Genomic DNA, 20,761 nt, shown 5'->3' on the forward strand with positions numbered 1-20,761 from the left:
TAGTAATTTCATGTGATCAATGAGTTTCAGAGAATCAGAAGATACAGAAGATGGATCTTGAAGAAATCATGGTAAGCGAGATAAGTCAGAAGCAAAAGGATAAATATAAGATGATCTCACTCACAGACAGACATTGGAAAACAAGATCAGAAGGGAAAACACTAAGCAGAACTTGGACTGGAGTTGGTGTATTGCATCAAAGTAAAAAAACCTCTGGGGTTAGGGGGAGGGTTCAGGTCCTGGAACATGATGGCAGAGGAGAGCTAGTGGGGGTTGTATTATTATGTGGAAATGTTATGCATGTACAAACTACTGTATTCTACTGTTGACTGTAAATCATTAATCCCACAATAAAGAAATTTAAAAACAAAAGAAGACACAGAGGTTGAAAAATGCAACCATAAGGATTTAGAAGAAAATATGAGTAAGTTTATTGATGAATTCAGAATAAAGTCTTTTTAAAACTCTGTGTGTGTGTGTGGGGGGGGGATTCAAGGAAAATACAGATAAACTGACAACATGCCAGTAAATAAAGCAGCCATTAAATAACATGAAAAGACAAATATTCAACAAATAAAATCTTTTTTTCAAGAAATTAAACAACAAGCTTCTGATGTACACAAACTAATAGAAATCTAAATAACCCAACTGAAAAAGTAAATCACACACCAGATGCAAATCTACAAAAGCTGAAATGACCAAAATATTGGAACAGGTCTTCAAGTTCCTTCACAATGAAATCAACTAAACTAAGAGAACATTGCCATGTACTTTTCTCCCAGTGTAAGGAAAAAGAGTAAGTCTGATAGTATGAGAAGCTGAGGGAGCTGAGCGATTGTTTTCTTATACATCTATAACAATCAGTCAGGGTTTGGACGGTGATCTGGAAATAACTATTAAAATGTTAAACAAGGACCAGGAAAACAGATGCCTTGGATAGTACATTGTTTTGCCATATGCATGACCCAGGTTCCAAAGCAACCGTCACTACACTGATAGAAGCTTTTTTTCCTCTTTATCAAAAAAAAAAAAAAATTAAAATGTGAAAAAAAGTTTCACATCTAGCAACTGCATTTCCATATTGGGATTTATACTAATACATAGTCACAAAAGGAAGTGAAGGTCTAAGAATGCTAATCCTTGATTTGTATAGAAAAATAAAAGCCGGAGGTACTCAATAAAGTCACCACTCAGAGACTAATCGCAGAATTTGAAGTCCAAAGCCAGAAAGAGAAAGACCAATACCAACATGAAATGACCTCATTTATAGGTGGGACTCAAGAATAAAGGACAGGAAAACACAAGGTGAAACTTGGACTGGGTGTGGCATATTGCACCGTAGCAAAGGACTCTGGGGAAGGAGAGAGGGGGCTGGAAAGAAGGGACATGTGGGTCCTGGTGTGTCTTCTAGACATCTGTTAAGGAGAGGTGAGAGGCTGTCTCTGTGTTTTCAAAATTATAATGCAAAGCATTAGGTCTGCCTCCCCATTAAAATGAATACATGAATAAAGGAAAATACTCCTGAAATCTTTTAATTTTATAAAACATTGTTAAATCATTAATAAAATATTATTGAAAAAAAAGGAACTTGAAATCCGCTGGGACAATGGAATGTGAAGCAGCAGTTAAGAATGAGGTAGCTCTCTATGTTGTTAGTGATCTCTAAGTTATAACTACATGTGATGAAAGTGCGTAACAAAAGTATGAGAAAAAATATTCCCATGCTCTACTTTCTTGCTTACACCACCTCCCTTCTTCCCTTCCATTCTGGAAGCCACCCCTTGCCCCCCAGCCCCCAAATTCTAGAGTAGTTTCCCCATGAGAGAAAAAACAGAGCATGTGAGGGGCTTTGACTTTAGTCATTTACTTTTCTTATTTTCTGTATATCTCTTCCTTCTTATTAGCATTTTAAATGGTGGAGGAGTGTTTGAAATAGAACCTGATTTGTTTTTCTCAAGTTATTTTTCTGTAAAACCTTTTTCCCCCCTGTTAAGTTTTGTCTTAAAGCCAAAAGTGTGCCAGGGATCATGTTTTTTTTTATACAATAGTAAAAAATGAAATATTCTTTTGATATCAAAACACCTCTATCATTACTAAAAACATTTGAATAGAAAGGGAAAAAAAGATGTACTGTGTATCCCTCAGCCATCCCAGGTAGAATGGGTGAACTCTGAGTCTGACCCTTCTCTACGAAGCGGCATTAATGCTGAAACATCCTGACTTAATCAGCCTTCCTGCTGGAAACAGAATATCCTCTCAGTGTCCAACCCAGGGGCACTCACACACCAATACAGAACAATGTGTGAGCCTCCATCTTCCTCGGTGCAAACCACCTTGAGAGAGGAGTGAAAGAAACAACTGGAGGAGTGGATGCGATTTCTTTTGCTTTGAAAATTGATCTCTGCTCATAATGTCTCTATCCCGGGGGTGAGAAGCAAATGAAAGGCCTGGTGCTTTGAAGCTTTCTGTAGTTTTCAGCTCTGAGCAATTACTGGTCAAACAGCAGTATGGGGAAGATTTTTTATTTTTCTAGGTGAATTACACTCCGATCTCATTACAAAAAGATAAGGATGGGAAGAAGCCAGGTGACTTCTGTCTGTATTAGATGACGCCCGTTTCAGAATGCACCAGCGGTCTGAAGTTCCCCTGCCTCTCAAAGCATACATCTCCAACAAATCCACACACCCTGCTGGCTTTCCAGGTTCAAAATAGAGTGGCTGAGTTGTGAAGAGGTCTAAGAAGTCAGAAACTGGACTTATGGGTTGTTTGTTAGCCTGCCAGACATTCTGCCAACCAAACCCCCCTCCCTGCCCTGGACTGTCCTCCTGGAAGAAGTTCAAACACTATCCCCTCCCTGGACCCTGTTACACATGGAGCCCAGAGGTCTAGCTCCTGTCCCTTCACCACCACCACCACCACCCCCCCAAACAAAAAGTGGAGGAAAAAAATCAGAATATTTGGACTTAGTGTCCTACATTTGTACAGAATTTCTAAGACTAGTCAACACAATAATACTTCATGGGAGTGTATCACTTTTTTTGTTTGTTTTTAGTACGCAAGATGATTTAATTAAGCTTTTGTGACTATATTGGGGTGGTGATTCTAAAAGAACACTGTTTGCCTTTCAGGCCTTGCAGAAAAGAACAGAACTCACTCAACTCCCCAGTGTCTGAGGGGACAGCATGGGAAGTTGGGGAGCTGCTTGGTGTGTCTCCGTGTCTAAATCCCCTTGACTCTCCTAGGCTTTGTCCTAATTCAGAAGTCACATGCACCTTTATGCTTCCTGGTCCCCTGGGTAGGAGAGGTTTGAAGAAATTAGGCAGAAAGACTATAGAGTCTCTTTTAAGTGCAGACACAGTTTAAGATTGACTCTCTCTACCAACTGCCCTTGGAAGTGAAATCTGGGAGTCCTGCAGTGGTGCACAGGGTTAATCAAACATATTAAAATGCTCAAGGACCAGAGTTCAAGCTCCTAGCCTCCACCTGCAGGGACAAAACTTCACAATTGGTGAGGCAGAGCTGCAGGTGTCTCTCTTTCACTTTTCTTCTCTATCTCCTTCTTCCCTCTTGATTTCTCTGTCTCTACCCAATTAAGCAAATAACTAAATAAAACATTAAAGGGAAAAAAAAAACTTAAAAAAAAATAAAGTCTGAATAGCCAAGAAACCATCAGGCCTTTAAGTTTCTCTCTCTCTTTCTTCCTTTCGTTCTTTCTTTCTTTCTTTCTTTTTGCCTCTCCTCTTTTTGCCAGTCATTATTTTGAATGGGTCCAAAGAGTTTGGTTTATTGTTATTATTATCAGTTGAAACCCAGGTCTGTAACACAGGCAAAAGCACACGTTGAAATTCCATGAAGGCCTCTCTGGCAAGGGACATGCAGACATGCAAAGGACAGTCCTGAGCCACCTCAGCCTCTCTGGAGGGCTCACCAGGAAGTGAGGCACAGCAAGTGACCCCAGGGAGGTGGGGGGAAGGAACCCCTGCTGACCTCCTGCTAACAGGGCATCAAACTGAGCAGAGGAAATAAGTCAACAAAGCCACACTGAGAATCTAAATATTACCAGAGATAACAAGGAAACCACGATTGACAACGGACAGGGGATGCACAGAGGGCATCCTCAAAGGTGCTCGAGGAACGGGCACCCCCAAATCCTCACCGGGTCCATCCACCTCGCCTCTCTTTGCATGTCCTACAGAGTCCCCTCCCCCCCCCCCCACCCCGGAGGGTGATGCAAGGCCAAGTTAAGCAAAATCTTTGGATACAGCCTCCACGAAGTTGGGCGCGGACATCAAGATGCCGATGGTGCAGATGATGGTGAAGACTGAGAAGGCCATGAGGCACAGACGGTCCACCACGCAGGCCGCGAACTTCCACTCGCTGCACACCGCCTCGCTCTCGTCCTGGCAGCGGAAGCGGTTGGCGATGTAGCGGACCTCCTCGAGGATCCTGGCCAGCTCGGGGTTCCCATCGGAGGCCTGGGCGCCGTGCAGCAGGTGCTCGTCGTGCGTGGGGGAGCAGGCCAGGCGGCCGCACACCACACCCGAGTCGGGGGTGGGCGCGCAGTGCACGCTGTCCAGCCCGCGGAAACCGATGTACAGCAGGTTGCCATTGGGGGCCGGGGGCCCGGCCACCGCGCTCATCTCCACGCTGGTCAGGCTGCAGCGCCGCTGCTTGTGCTGGCAGGCTGGCCGCACCTTGTCCTCTCCCGGCCTCTTCATGCGCAGGAACCAGGCGCACCAGTTCAGCAGGATGATCCGGGTCTGGGGAAAGACAGCAGAGTCAGATGCATCCACGGATCCCCACAGCAACATGAACTGGCTGGGTTTGGAGCATCTTGGGGACCACCCTCCATAGCTCCAGCTCCCCACTTTGTATAGGACGGCTCTGTTCATGTATTGCAAAGGTCGACTCGATTGGGAAGTAAGCATAAAACTAATGCAGAATGTGGTACACGAGAAAGGACAGTAACAGGGGTTGGGTGGTGAAACATCTGGCTGCACACACATATTGCCATGTGCCAGGACTTGGGTTCAAGCCCCTGGTCCTCACCTGCACAGGGAAGACTTCACAAGTGGTGAAGCAGGGCTGCAGGTCTCTCTTTCAAAATATTTTTATTTATTATTGGATAGAGACAGGGAGAAATTGAGAGGGGAGGAGGATCTAGAGATGGAGAGAGACAGAGAGACAGAGAGACATCTGCAGCAGGGGCTTGAACCTGGGTCCTTGAACAATGCAGTGTATATGTTTAACCAGGTGCGCCACCACGTCACTGTCCCCCCTGTTTCTCTCTCAATCTCCCCTTCTCAATTTCTCTGTTCTGTCATAAATAAATAAATAATGAAGTAAAAACAAATGAAAAAGACATTTAAAAAGTAGAAAAAGAAAGAAAAAAACAGTAACACTAGTAGATGTTGGAGAGGTTTTGGTGGGAAAGGAACCTTCCTGCAAAACTGGGAATTTAAATTGATCCAACTCTTGTGGAGAGCAGTCTGGAGAACTCTCAGAAGGCTATAAATGAACCTACTCCAGGAACCTGCATCTCCACTCTTGGGGATATATCCTACTTGGAAGTAATCCGGGTGTCCAACAACAGATGACTGGCTAAGAAAGTTGTGGTCTATAGACACAATGGAATACTACTCAGCTATTAAGAATGATGAAGTCACCTTCTTTGCCTCATCTTGGATGGGGTGTGAAGGAATGATGTTAAGTGAGATAAGCCAAAAAGAGAAGGATGAATATGGGATGGTCTCACTCACAGGTGGAACTTAAAAATCAAGACTGGGAAGGAGAAACACGAAGTGAAACTCATACTGAGTGTGGCCAAGAACTCTCGAACTCTGCAACTCAGGAACCCTCTCCAACTCTGGAACTCTCTCGGGGTTCCTTGGGGCGGGGCCAGACGGGCCCGAGAAACTAGCAGGACTGTTCTGAGGGTCCAGGGTTCATGTCCCTGCTCAGGTGCCAGAGTTCGAGAGTTGGAGAGTTCCAGAGTTGGAGTGTGCTTGGCGCCGCCGCGGGGAAAGAGGCAACAGAGTTCTGTTTGGTGATTAGTTTGGTTTAGTTTATGAATCGTTGTTCCTGAATAAAGAAATACAGCTTCCCTGCCCAGCCGTATGTCTCTGGTCGTCTCTGTTACCTGCCCGTGAAGCTAGCCCGGCCAGCTAGAGCCTCCGAATTTTAACAACAGTAACATTAGGTTGCTACATCCCTCTGCTGCGACATGATCCTTTTGCAGATGATTTCAAAGTGCCCTGATTAAAAGCAAGTGTGTGAAGCCCAGAATGTTCCTAGCTCTGACCATGGAATGCGAGTTCAGACTGATAGAAGTCCAGAGGCTACACAGGCTCCTGTGCTGAATATGAAAAGCCATGAGCCCTAGGTCAGATCAATGGGCTTTCTAGTTCACGGTATGTATATACTTTCCCCATATTTGGAAGCTACTCTCTGCCCTGATCCAACTTTCTAGTCCTAATGCCAACTCTGACACTATCTCCCCAGACAATACTTTTAGCCCACCTGCATGCTAGCTCTTAGACTCAGGCAAAAATTAATAAAGTCATGGGCCCCTTAAAATAAACCTAAGATAGTCTCACTAGCCTTTTCCAACATGAAGACCCCAAATCTCATCTGCTATACTCTTACCTTTAGGTCCCAGGTTATTATACAATTTGTTCTGCTTTATATTTTAACGCTTTTCAGCCACTAAGTTGCCAACCTGATTTCCCTGGGCAGACGACCTCACCAATGTAACTCTCCAGAGCCCTACCCCACTAGGGAAAGATAGAAACAGGCTGGGAGTATGGATCGACCTGCCAACACCCATGTCTAGCAAAGAAGCACTTACAGAAGCCAAACCTCCCATTTTCTGCTCTCCATAAAGATCTTGGGTCCATATTCCCAGAAGGATAAATAGGAAAGCTTCCTTGCCTAGCCTGTGTTTGTATAAACAATGAAACATATGCCACAGTGCATCTCCTTATAGTGAATTAGACTTTAAATAGAGAACAAAGTTGGAGGAGTTGAGTGGTGATCCTACCAGGAAAGCACTTAAGTTACCATGAGCAAGGAGCCAGGTTCGAGCTAGCTCATAATAAAAAAATTATGTATCATAATAAAAAAATTTTAAAGTTCATAAAAAAATAGGAAAGCTCCCAATGAAGGGGATGGGATATGGAACTCCAGTGGTAGGAATTGTACCACTCTTATCCCACAATCTTGTCAATCATTATTAAATCACTAATAATAATAAACAAGTGTGGAGAAGATGGCGTGGAACAGAATAAAGAGGGCAGTGGGCTTTGATCTGATGCTAAGGTCTGAGAGGTGGTGCTATTCCAAATGCTACACTGCTTATATTATAAGCACTATATTCAGTGAGTGATATTTTATTTTGTTTTGGTCATCGCTGGGACTTCATCACTCCAGGCTAACCTTTTCAGATAAAAAGAGACAGAGAGACTGAGATAAAGGGAAAGACACCACAGCATTGAAGCTGCCTTCAAAGTAGTGGAGAAACCTGACTTGTCCATTTAACAAAACAAACGTACTGTCCAGGTCAGCTGTCTTGCCAGCCCTTAAACTGTTGTCTATCTATTTAATAAAAAGAACTCTTTGTTGGGAACATGTGTGAGCCTGATAGAGCTTAGGGAGAACCACCCCCATCTTTGGATGGAGGTCTGAGAAGATAACCTCTTGGTAAATCTCTCTCAACCGAGGTGAGCATAAGGGGGGAAACTCAGACTTGGTTCTTTCCTTCTTGACTCTCAGGCCCACAGATACCCCAGTACTTCCCTCCATTAACCACAGGCCACATGGCCGCAGATTCACTCATTCAAAGTCACCTTCTGATCACAGAAGAACACACCTTATCACACACTTCATCACACACCTCAGACCCCAGACAAGAGAAATGCAAACTATATGGCCTTTTGATATCCATCTTCTCTCTGTTTCACCCTACGGGTTTAACCCCTATGCTTCTCTCAGATACCTTTGGATAATTAAGTTGCTTGTGTTATGGAAAATAACTGTCTTGTATCTCATCAATTCCTGTCATACCAACCCCCTACCTTAGGGGCATGCTGACTGTTAAGAAACCTGTAATTTCTGTCATATTGCAACAATAATTACCTCCATTGCTTTTCTATTTAACTCATGTCAATTTTGCTAATAAACAGACAGTCTCTAGGATTCTGGGACTCTAAGGACTCAGATTCTAGATTCACGCTAAGAGTCCCCTGGTGTCTTTTACTTCGTGTCACCCCTGTCGTGAGCGAGAAAGAACCAGCCCGTTACCTTTCCCCTGGAGGACACCCTGCCGGAGAAGGAGAGAGACACCCCGAAATCTGGCACCCAACGTGGGGCCCGAACCCACGACCCTGAGATTAAGAGTCTCATGCTCTACCGACTAAACTCTTGGATGTGAGGGCGATCTGGCTGCGACATCTGTCACCCCAATGATCGCCAGGGTTGATTCGGCTGATCTGGCTGGCTAAGCGGGTGTCCCCTTCCTCCCTCACCGCTCCATATGCCTCCCTTTCGAAGCTGCGCGCTTGGTCGAAGAGGACGGCCTTCCCCAAATAGAGATGGACCGGTCCTAGGTCGAGGGTATACAAGTAGCTGCACTTCCCTGCTAGAACCTCCAAACAAGCTCTCAAGAACTCTTAGGGCAGTTGAGCAGTAGTGCAGCAGGTTAAGCACAGGTGGCTCAAAGCTCAAGGACTAGCATAAGCCCAGCTCCCCCCCGCAGGAGAGTCACATCACAGGTGATGAAGCAGGTCTGCAGATGTCTCTTTCTCTCCTCCTCTCTGTCTTCCCCTCTGCTCTCCATTTCTTTCTGCCCTATCCAACAACAATGACATCAATAACAACAACAATAATAACCACAACAATGATAAAACAAAAAGGGGGGAAAAGTCTCTAGGAGCAGTGCATTCGTGGTGGATTCCGAGCCCTAGCAATAACTCTGGAGGCAAAAACAAAACAAACAAACAAACAAAAAACAACAAGACTCTTAGTTGGTATACTGCACCAAAGTAAAGAACTCTGGTATGAGAGGGAGTGTTCAGGTTCTGAAACATGATGATGGAGGAGGACCTAAGTGGGGGGTTAGACTGTTATGTGCAAAACTGAGAAAGGTTACACATGTACCAAATACTATATTTTACTGTCCACTGTAAACCATTAATACACCAATAAAGAAAAAAAAATACAACTCAGGTATTTCTTCTGCTTAGGGGACAGCAGAAGTGTAAGCAACCAGGGAACTTCAGGGACTTCTAACCAAACTCGCTAGGGTGGAACAGAGATAGAATGAGGTGGTTTGTAGGAATGCACTTTGCAAAACCTAAAGCAGAGGTTGGCACTCTGCACAGAGCCAGACAGTGAGTATTTTTGTTTCAGGCCAAAATGTCTCTGATGTAATGTCCCAACTCTGCTGACATAGAATTAAATGAGCCATACGTAGCATGGCAAGGGACGAGGAATGGTGCGTGCAGGATGCCTGTGTGTGCTTAACTATCTAAAAAGTAAAACTATACTGAGTTAAGCGCACATAGTAAGATGCGCACAAGGATCCTGGTTCGAGCCCCCAGGTCCCCCACCTGCAGGGGGGTTGATTCACAAGCAGTGAAGCAGGTCTGCAGGTGTCTTTCTTTACCCCTATCTCCCCATCTCCTCTCAATTTCTCTCTGTCCTATCCAGTAAAAAAAAAAAAAAGGAAAAAAATGGCCTCCAGGAGAAGTGGATGCTAGCACTGAGTCCCAGTGATAAATAACCCTGGAGGAATAAAAATAAATAAATAAAATTAAAATGTATTTAGCAAACCAACTAGATTTGGTTATCTGAACCACAGTTTGTGGATTTCTGGTCCAAAGTGCCTTGTCAATGTTTGCTGCCTCTATGCTTAGAAGGTGCTAGGGAAAAAAAAATCACTGACAATCTGTATTTTTCCCCTCTAGTGGAAAAAAAAGGAGTCATCTGAAGCCACCATCCAGACAAAAACCTTCAGAGAAAAGACATTTTTCTTTTCTTTTTCTTTTTTAATAAATCTATTTGGACAAGCATGTGAAAAGTAGATCCTTTCCTTGAAGTTATCCAGATACCGGTTTCATTTTAATTTTGGTTCAAGATTCTACAGAGGTGGGGCTGAGTGGTGGAACACCTGATTGAACACACACATCATGCACAAGGACCTGGGTTCAAGGCCCCAATCCCTACCTGCAGTAGGGCAAGCTTCAGAAGCAGTGAAGTAGATCTGCAGGTGTCATTCTTTCCCTCTTCCTATCTTTCTTCCCTTCTAAATTTCTCTTTGTCCTCTCAAAAATGAATGAATGAATGAATGAACGAATGGATGAACATGCTACACAAGCCGATCCCATCAGCAGCTTAGCATGTAAGCTTCTCTGCCAGTTCAGGCTGGCACAGGTTGCTTAACAGATAAAAGTCATCTCTCTGGCACTTGCTAGGTGATCATTTGGATGGCGTCTTATCAAAGGTAAGTGCTGCAGATGGGTCTGGAGACAAGCAATGAAAAGAATAAGGAGGCTTATTCTTGTCTCATAGCATCCATCAAGATAACCCTTTCTTTGCAGCAGGAGGCACTTTATACGTCTGGCTTGCTTCCCATGAACTCCTGCAGAATCTGAAAAGGCCAGACCAGCTGGACTGTCTGCTGTGATCCAAAAAAGAAGGGAGATGGGAAAAAAGAAGGAAAAGAAGGGAGATGCAGTAGCACAGCGGGTTAAGTGCACGTGGCGCAAAGCACAAGGACCAGTGTAAGGATCCTGGTTTGAGCCCCCGGCTCCCCACCTGCAGGGGAGTCGCTTCACAGACGGTGAAGCAGGTCTGCAGGTGGCTATCTCTCTCTCCCCCTCTCTGTCTTTCCCTTCTCTCTCCATTTGTCTCTGTCCTATCCAACAACGACGACATGAATTACAACAATAAAACAACAAGGGTAACAAAAGGGAATAAGTAAATATTTAAAAATATATACTTAAAAAAAAGAAGAAGAAAAAGGGAGAAATGGATCCCTATGTGAGTTCCTGGATCAATTGGGCTTCCCAGCAAAGCTCAAGAGACCCGCCAACTTAAAAGAGTTGGGTGGTGGCATAGCCAGTAGAATGTATATATTACCACGTACAAGGAACTGGGCTCAGGGCTCTGGTACCCACAAAAGGGGGGGGGGGGGTTCATGAGTGATGGGAGCTGAGCAATGGTGCATCTGTTACCATGAGCAAAGACCCAGGTTTGAGCCTCCATTTCCCACCTTCAGTGGAGGAAACTGCACAAGTGGTGATGCAAGTACCATAGGTATCTCTCTTTCCCTCTCTATCTCCCTCCCCCCTCAATTTCTTTCTGACACATCAAAGGAAATAAAACAAGTTATTATGAATGGTGGGGCAGTGCTGCAGGTATCTCTCTTTCACATTCCCTATCACCCGTTTCCATGAGAAAAAAAACAAAAAGGATGAGGGGGGTTGGCCACCAGGAACTGTGGAGCCATTGTGTAGGTACTGAGCCTCAGTGATGACCCTGGTGGAACCAAAAAAAAAAAAAAAAGGTACTTAGTCAAAGGAAAGAAGTACCATTATCATAGGCTTCTCCAAGTTCCTTGAAGTTAGTAAAATAGCCATTTTAAAATATTTTATTTTACCGACTAGTTGATTGTTTTTAAATGAAAGAGATAGAAAGATATACAGGTTGCTGAAAGAAAGAGAAGCAGAGACAGACAAACCAAAGTAATGCTCAGCTCTGTCTTGCAGCAATGCTGGGGATTGAACCTGCGGCCAAAGAGCCTCAGGTATCAAAGTCTATTGTAGAACCATTTTGCTATCTCCTCAGCCCTGAAATCCCCCTAATTTAATTTAATTTATTATTATTATTTTACCATTTCCCCCCATTTTTATTGGATAGAACAGAAAGAAATTGAAAGGGGAAGGGAGAGGGGATAAAAAGAGACACCTGCAGACTTGCTTCACCTCTTCTTAAGTCTCCCCGCTTCCGGAGGGCCCCTGTTTTACAAATAAAGAAACCAAGGCCCGTTAAGGCTAGTGAACTGGCTGAAGTGAGTAAGCCCACGAAAGTGCTTAGACTTCTGCAGCCTCATCTGTGAAAACCTCCACGCTGAGCTCTGCCAACCTGCTGTGACTTGCACTGCAAGCCCTCTGGGTAGGCCCTGAAGAGGAGGAGCCAGTGCTCTCAGGAGCACACTGGGCAGTGAGCATGTCTAGACCCAGAGGCAGATGTGGGAGGGCAGAGCTGGGCAGTGCCAGGTTCTCCCCTCAGTCTGAAGGGCCTGGGGTCTCTACACAACCCTTTGGAGCCCTTTGAAGGCTAACATGAGTCCCAAGGCCAAGTCTGCTTTGAAATCCCCAGGGTGAATCATTAGCTTTCAAGGCTAAAGCATCTTCAGAGATGAAATTTCCCCCTCAGCACTTAATCAAACCATGCCTGTGACCTCTCCTGTGAGGTGACAGTTTTTTCCCTGGCTGTGCAAATGTCACATAATGCCAGCGCACACGGCAGTCTCTTCTCTCTTGCCACAGATCATAATAAAAGTCCCTGGGAGGCTGTTTATGTTGTCCGTGCACAAGAGGAAGAAAGAGAACATGCAGAAAGTGTCCTCTAAAATGAGAGACAGAAGCCACATATTTTATTTGCAGTGGCTGGTTTGAACACGCCCTTGTGCCCAGAGGTGACGAATTGGCACAGGCTCTTCTTGAAGAGCTTTCTGGAAGAGTGAAGTGCTACCAGGTCATTCAAACGACTTTGAGTCTGAATGTCTTAATTCCTTCATCAGTGAAAACGCCCATCAGAGGGGTCTGTCATCTGTGTTTGCACGGGTAGGGAAAAATGAAAGGGTTCATTCAGTGGCTAACCACAGTGGTGGTGGAAGCAGGGTGAGGACAGGAAAGGGTGGCTCTTTAAGGACCAGAGAGGAACTCGCCAATGGAAAAGAATATCCACGGAGAGGGACCCAGGTGGTGGTGCACCTGATTGAGTGCACATGGACCTGGGTTCAAGTCCCCGGTGAGCACCTCTGGGAGGGAGGGGGGCTTCACAAGCAGAGAAAGAGCTGCAGCTGTCTTTTTCTTTCTTCCTCTTTATCTCCGTTTCCCCCTCTCAATGTCTCTCTGTCCACAATAAATAAACAAATAAAATATTTCTTAAAGAAATCCAAGGAGAGGGGGGTAGGTGAAGGCACATCTGGTTAAGTGCATATAGTACTAAGCACAAGGACCTGGGTTTAAGCCCTTGATCCCCACCTGCAATGTGGGACGCTTCACAAGCAGTGAAGCAGGTCTGTAGGTGTCTGTCTTTCTATCTCCCTCTCTACATTTCTCTCTGTCCTATCCAATAAATTGGGGGGAAAAAGGTGTGTGGGAGGGGGCAGCTACTAGGAGTGGTGGATTCATAATGCTGGATCCAAGCTCCAGTGGTAACCCTGGAAGCAAACAAAGAAAAAGGAAAAAAGCAAAAATAAAGAAAGAAAGATATAATAATTTGTCAAAGCCAGTTTTTGTTTTGTCCTCATTGGGCTTCACTGTTCCACATAAGCTTCCCACCCACCCACCCAAGGGAGATAGACAGGGAGGGGGGGAGAAGAAAGGGAGAGGGAGAGGGAGAGGGAGAGGGAGAGGGAGAGGGAGAGGGGGAGAGAGAGATAGAGAGAGAGAGAGAGAGAGAGAGAGAGAGAGACCACAACACCAAAGCTTCCTCTAATGCAGTGGGAGTTGGACTAAAACCTGGGTCATTCACAGGGCAAGGCAATTGCTCTATCCAAGTGAGTTATCTTGTTGGTCTTCAGAACCAGTTTATTATAATTATTGTTGTTATGATTATTGTTAATCTTATTATTATTGCCACCAAGGGTGTTGCTGGGGCTCAGTGCGTGCATGATGAATCTACCATTCTAGGCTGCCTTTTTTTTTTTTTTTGCTTATCGTTGGTACTCAATACTGGCACCATGAATCCACTGCTCCCGGAGGCCATTATTCATGTTTTTTAAAATAGGATATGACAGAGAGAAATTGAGAGGGGAGGAAGAGACAATGAGGGTGAGAGGAAGAGACATCTGTAGCACTGCTTCAAGCTCTAGAAGCTTCCTCCCTGCAGATGGGGACTGGTGGCTTGTACTCAGATCCTTGTGCACTATAACATGTGTGTTCAACCAAGTACATCACAGCCCGTCCCCAAAGCCAGTTTTTTTTTCTTCTTTTTTCCCTAAGCAATCAGTCCTTGTGTTTAGAAAAGGGCAACAGACTTGACTTTTGAGTTGTTGTAAATTATTGCAAAATAAATATTTTTGAAAGCTCCCCCTTCAGTTTAACAAAATGGGTTGTACATCTTGCAGTTGCTTTTAGCACTCGGTGTCCCAGATTCCCTCCTAAACTTGGACCTCACATTGTGGGATTCTGAAGTCAGGCTCACGGTGACATGAAAGGGTTCTCTGGCTCCCAGCTATCACAAGTTCATTCTCTGGACAGTCACACTTCACACTAGATGGCTTCTGTAAACCTTTTTTTTTTTTTTTTGCCTGAGGGTTATCGCTGGGGCTCAGTGATGGAATTCCAAATCCACTGCTCCTGGCGATCACTTTTCCTATTTTTCTTTTATTTTTTTTAACATTTATTTACTTATTTATTTATTTATTCCCTTTTTTGTTGCCCTTGCTGTTTTATTGTTGTAGTTATTGATATCGTCGCTGTTGGATAGGACAGAGAGAAATGGAGAGAGGAGGGGAAGACAGAGAGGGGGAGAGAAAGACAGACACCTGCAGACCTGCTTCACCGCCTGTGAAGCGACTCCCCTGCAGGTGGGGAGCCGGGGGCTCAAACCAGGATCCTTAACACCGGTCCTTGCGCTTTACGCCACCTGCGCTTAACTCGCTGCGCTACCGCCCGTCTCCCCCCTATTTTATTTTTTAATTGAACAGGAGAGAGAGAAATTGAGAGGGGAGGGGAAGATAGAAAGAGGGAGAGAAAGACACCTACAAATCTGCTTTACCGCTTGTGAAGCTTTCCCCTGCAGGTGGGGAGTCAGGGGCTCAAACTGGGATCCTTGTGCTTTGTACCATGTGTGCTTAACCCTGCACACCACGGCCCAGCCCCCTTCTGCAAACCTCTTTAAGAAGGGGTGTGGGTATTACCGTCAGGTATTACCATCCACAAAGACCCGGTTTGAGTCCCCATTCCCCAACTGCAGAGGGGATGTTTCACATGCTGTGAAGTGAGTGCTACAGGTGCCTGTCTTCTTTTCTGTCTTTCCTTTTCCATTTTCCTCTGTCCTATCAAACAAAGTGGTGGAGGGGACCAAAATGGCTGCCAGGAGAGGTGGATTCATCAGGCAGGTACTGAACCCCAATGATAACCCTGGAGGAAAAAAAAAACCTTTAAAAAGAAGGGGTGTGGGAAGCAGTCCTGTGCTTCCTGGAGTCTTTCGATACCACACTGAGGTGGGGGAAGTTTCAGCTCTGTCAGACTCAAATCTGGGTTTCCTGAATATCCAGTAAGGAGGCTGGAAATGGTGCTTCCACTTTGGACTGGAAGGAACAGCAGCAGATGATGGCACAGTGCATGAGGCTGAGCAGGATGTGATAAGGGGAGAGGTGTGTGTGTGTGCCTGGGCCTAAGATGACAGGTGTGATACTGTGTCCCTGAAATCCTGTGGCTGGGTTCGTCAATGTTCAATCGATGATGATGATGATGATGATGATGATGATGATGATGATGATGATGATTCAAGCCCCCAACTCCCACTTGCAGAGGGAAGCTTCAAGAGAGGAAAAGCAGTATTGCAGTTCTCTTTCTCTCTCCCCTCCCCTCTCAAATTTCTCTCTGTCCTATGAAAGTAAGAATGAGAATAATAAGAAGACAAAGAAGATGAAGAAGAAGGAGAAGGAAGAAGGAAAAGAAGAAGAGGAGGAGGAGGAGGAGAAAGAGAATGTGGAAGAAGATAAGGAAGAAGAGGAGGAAGAAGAGAAGGAGGAGGAGGAGGAGGAAGAACCACCAGCAACACTGTGTTAAAACTTACAGAACAGGGAGTCGGGCTGTAGCGCAGCGGGTTAAGTGCAGGTGGCGCAAAGCACAAGGACCGGCAGGCATAAGGATTCCGGTTCGAACCCCGGCTTCCCACCTGCAGGGGAGTCGCTTCACAGGTGGTGAAGCAGGTCTGCAGGTGTCTATCTTTCTCTCCTCCTCTCTGTCTTCCCCTCCTCTCTCCATTTCTCTCTGTCCTATCCAACAACGACAATAACAATAAAAACTACAACAATAAAACAACAAGGGCAACAAAAGGGAATAAATAGACAAAATAAATATTAAAAAAAAAAAACTTACAGAACAGCTTGTGAGCTTCATTCGGGCATGTCAGCTTTCATACTGTGGGGACAGCATCTGTTAGGGGTTCCCAGTGAGCATGTTTCCCTAGCTGTCCTCCTCAGAGAGGGACAGGGAGGCGCCCTAAGTCACATGCCTCTTTGTCTAGGGATGGTGGCTGCTTGGGGCTTGGAGGATCCAGGTTCAGTTCCTAGTCCCACCAGAAGCTGGAGCTGAGCCAGAGAAGGTAGCAAGTAAGTCAGAGATGAGTCTGCCCAGGAGCCTGCCTGCCTGGGGAGGGGTCCTGATGCCCTCAGGTGTGTGGGTGTGGGGAGGGGACGCACCCACTTGGGCATCTTGCCGCCGTCAGGGTCATGGTGGTGGTACTGCAGCACTATCACTGTTACCACCACAGAGAGGCCCACGATGATCATGGTGCTGGCGAAGTACTGGGCTGTGGAGAGAAGAGATGTAGGTGAGGCCCTGGCCACCGCCTGGCATTTCCTCAGTGTCCCACGATGGTGAGGACTCTGACGGTGCTGGTTTCAGTCAAGGGCTGTGGGCTGCCACCTGAGGGCAGGGCAAGGCCACCTTCAGGCCTGCAGCCTCCCTGTCCCCATTGTCCCCATGGACAGACACCCCTCAGGTGGCCCTGCCTCAAGGAGTTGAGTCATATCCCTGAACACCCTGAACTCCTGAATACTGCCACCTCCTACCCTGAGGACCAGTGACACCTCTCAGGATGGGGTCAGTGCACAAGAACCTAGGTTCAAAGCCCTGGTCCCCACCTGCTTCATGAGTGAAGCTTCATGGTGAGGTAGGGCTGCAGATGTCTCTCTGTCTCTTTCCCTCTCTACCTCTCCCTCCCTTCTCAATTTCTCTCTGTCTCTATCCAATAATAAATAAATAACAATTAAAAATTATTTTTAAAAAAGGAAAAGAAAAAATGGCTGCTGGAAGCAATGAATTCTTAGTACCAGGGTTAAGCCAAAGTGATAACCTTGGTGGCAAAAACAAAAACAAAAAAATATCCAAGCATGCGAGGGGCCAGGAAAACAGCTTATCCTGGTAGAACACAATCTTCATACCTAGGCCCTAGAAGCGGCAAGTTCAATCCCCAGTATTCCCCTTATGCAAGAACTAAGCAGTGATTTGGTATTCACTCTCACCTATCTCTCTCTCTCTCTCTCTCACACACACACACACACACACACACACAATACATCAGTTAAAAGAAAATCACACGGGCTGGCAGGTGGTGTTCCTAGCACAATTAATATACTGCTGCTCTCCGTGGTTCTGAAAAGCATGTATTTGCTGGAGTTTGGACATGGGCTGTGTGACCTACAGGTGAGCTATTTCTCCAGCCCCAGCAAGTCACCAGGAGCAATCAGGGCTGTGGAGCTCTCCATGGTCCTGAAAGACAAGTACTCCCTGTGCTGGCCAGGATTCCTAGGCTTCCTAAACCCATCAAGTTCCAGATGCCTCTTACCTATCAAGGGCACTGAATCGGAGGTCGCAGGCATGATCTCAGCCACCAGCAGCATGAAGACAGTCAGAGAGAGTAAAACTGTGATTCCTGAAACAGAAGCACAGAGACAGCAGCGCCTGAATCGGGGCAGCAGCTGGGAAGACCTCAACTCCCTTTATCTCGGTTGCCAGGAGGGGTCTGTGACACTTCTGAAACCAAATGCATGTTTTCTGTTTGTTTTTTGTCTTGGACATCAAGGAGCCAGGTTCTCGCACAGGTGAATTTTGCATTCAGACAGAGACACAGAAATACCAGGCCAGCAGATAGTCCCCCAGTGCTGTTGTCACACTCCCAAGTGGAGCCAAATTCCATCCTGCTCTGATCCACAGGCATGGAATTTGTTTCTTTTTTCTTTTTTTTTTTTGGGGGGGGGGGTGGGCAGTTGATGTCACTTATCAGAGTCCCAAAGGAGTCTGTGGTGGAGACCTATTCAGGAATCATAACTCTAGAAGAAACACAGAGAAAAGTAGAGCTGGATTGAACACAAGTGGCTCTGGTTTTCTTTAATACATTGGTATCAAGAGGTAGCTCCAGATAGCAGGAAAGTGAAAACACATGCAGTTCCACGACCTGGCCTGGGCTTGGTTTTGCTACCTATAAACTATGTGACCTTGGACACATTACTAACATACCTGGGGCTCTGTGTCATTTCTCCATGTACTAGAGATGATACTCAGTAACTGTGATGCTGAGACTGTCTTTTCATCATTCTACATCTTAGTTTCTCCTCCCTCCTTTGTTTTTTTCTCCCTCCCTTCTTTTCTTTCCCTCTTATCCTTCCTTCCTTCCTTCTATCCTTCCTTCTTTCTCTTGATAGGACAGAGAAAAATTGAGAGAGGAGGAAGAGATAGAGAGGGATAGGTGCCGGGAGGTGGTGCACCCAGTTAAGTGCACATAGTGCTATGTGCAAGGACCCAGGTTCAATCTCCCACTTCCCACCTGCAGAGGAAACATTTCACGAGTGGTGAAGCAGGTCTGTAGGTGTCATTCTTTCTTTCTTTCTTTCTTTCTTTCTTTCTTTCTTTCTTTCTTTCTTTCTTTCTTTCTAAAAAGGAAACATTGACAAAACCATAGGATAACAAGGGTACAACTTCACACAATATCCACCACCAGAACTCTGTATTCTATCTACTCCCCCGATAGCTTTCCTATTCTTTAACCCTCTGGGAGTATGGACCCAAGGTCATTGTGGGATGCAGAAGGTGGAAGGTCTGGCTTCTGTAACTGCTTCCTCACTGAACATGGGTGTTGAGTTATCGATCCATACTCCCAGCCTGCCTCTCTCTTTCCCTAATAGGGTGGGGCTCTGGGGAAGCGGAGCTCCAGGACACACTGGCGGGGTTGTCTGTCCAGGGAAGTCTGGTCGGCATCCTGCTGGCATCTGGAATCTGATGGCCTATTCAGAGAATCCCAGGTCGCAAGCTTTTTGGAGCTCATGCCAGTGGCTGCTCTCAAGTCACCATCTTGGCTCTGCCCCCACAGATGTCGTTCTTTCTCTCTCACCCTTTATTCCATTTATTAAAAATATTTTTTATTAATTTACTATTGGATAGAGACAGAGAGAAATTGAGAGCGGAGGGGTAGAGATAAAGAGGGAGAGATACAGAAAGACACCTATAGCCCTGCTCCACCACTCATGAAACTTTCCCCCTGCAGGTAAGGACCATGGATTTGAACCTAGGTCCTTGTGCACTGTAATGTGAGCACTTAACCAGGTGAGCCACCACCTCACCTCTCTCCCATCCCCCCCTCAACTTCTCTCTGTCCTGTCAAATAAAATAGAAGAAAGAGAGATAAAGAGAGACACTTGAAGCACTGCTCCAACACTCATGAAGCTTCCCCCTTGCAAGTGGGGACTGGAGGCTTGAACCTGGGTACTTATACACGGCAACGTGTGTGCTCAATTGGTTGCACTACCACCTGGGCCCTTAGTTTTCTTATCTTTCTTCTGGGCTCACCATAAAGCGTTTCACCATAAAAAGCAAAATACAGACGCGAGCTGACTCTAAAGCAAGCTACTATTTTTAGCCAGTGTTATCTCTCTCATCACTTTCAGAAAAATCTCCTCACACTCTTACAATCTTTATTTGTTTTTAATCTTTACTTATTTTATTGGGCAGAGACAGCCAGAAATTGAGAGGGAAGGAGACGGTAGAGAGGGAGAAAGACACCTACACCACTGCTTCACCACTTGCAAAGCTTTCCCTTACAGGTGGGGACTGGGGGCTTGAACCCAGGTCCTTGCACATTGCCACATGTGCGCTCAACCAGCTGTGCCGCCACTCAGGCCCCACATTCTTAGAATCTTCAACAATGTCTCCCACCAGTGAAAGGTGAGGACATGCGGTTTTGTCCTGTAGAAACTACTTCTGATTTCTGCCCTGCCCCGCCATCTGGGCTTCTAGTGAACATATCAGAAAAATCAAGTAGATGGCTGTCTCTGTCCATCAGAGAGACCCTTCCTGTGAACCACAAGAAAATGGAGAGACAAAGGGACAAATTATTGTGCTTGATATTCCCTGTCTTTTATCAGAGCACTGCTCATCTCTGGCATATGCTGGTGCTGGAAGTTGAATCTCCTACTCAAGCATGAACAGATAAAAGCTGTGCTATTTCCTCAGCTTGGTCTAGATTCTTCTTGAACCTATTAGACTAGACTGATCAAAGACTTTCTTGGGCTAGCAAAATAGCTAACTGGGATAGTGTGTTGCTTCGCCAGGTGTACGACACAGATTTGAGCCTGTCCCGTATTGCACTGAAAGAGCTTTGGTTCTGGGGCAGAGGTAGATAGCACAGTGGTTATGAAAAGAGACTCTCATGTCTGCAAAGTCCCAGGTTCAATCCCCTGCACCACCATAAGCCAGAGTTGAACAGTGCTCTGGTAAATACAAAAAAAAAGAAGGAGAAGGAG

At 45.6% G+C, this 20,761-nt stretch overlaps 1 protein-coding gene across 3 annotated transcripts in view; it reads right to left on the minus strand.

Annotated features, from left to right (window-relative positions):
* Positions 1-490: 490 nt before the first annotated feature.
* Positions 491-20,761, minus strand: part of CHRNA7 (cholinergic receptor nicotinic alpha 7 subunit) — a 137,477-nt gene continuing 117,206 nt past the window's right edge. For all 3 annotated transcript variants that reach the window (XM_060179263.1, XM_060179264.1, XM_060179265.1), the window contains 3 exons: positions 17,812-17,898; positions 16,664-16,773; positions 491-4,760 (listed from right to left, as the gene is read on the minus strand). In XM_060179263.1, coding sequence (XP_060035246.1) covers positions 4,242-4,760; positions 16,664-16,773; positions 17,812-17,898 — 716 coding nt within the window. In that variant the 3' untranslated portion in view covers positions 491-4,241. The remainder of the gene's footprint in view (positions 4,761-16,663; positions 16,774-17,811; positions 17,899-20,761) is intronic.

Source organism: Erinaceus europaeus, chromosome 20 (genome assembly GCF_950295315.1).
Source record: "Erinaceus europaeus chromosome 20, mEriEur2.1, whole genome shotgun sequence".
Classification (NCBI taxonomy): domain Eukaryota; kingdom Metazoa; phylum Chordata; class Mammalia; order Eulipotyphla; family Erinaceidae; genus Erinaceus; species Erinaceus europaeus.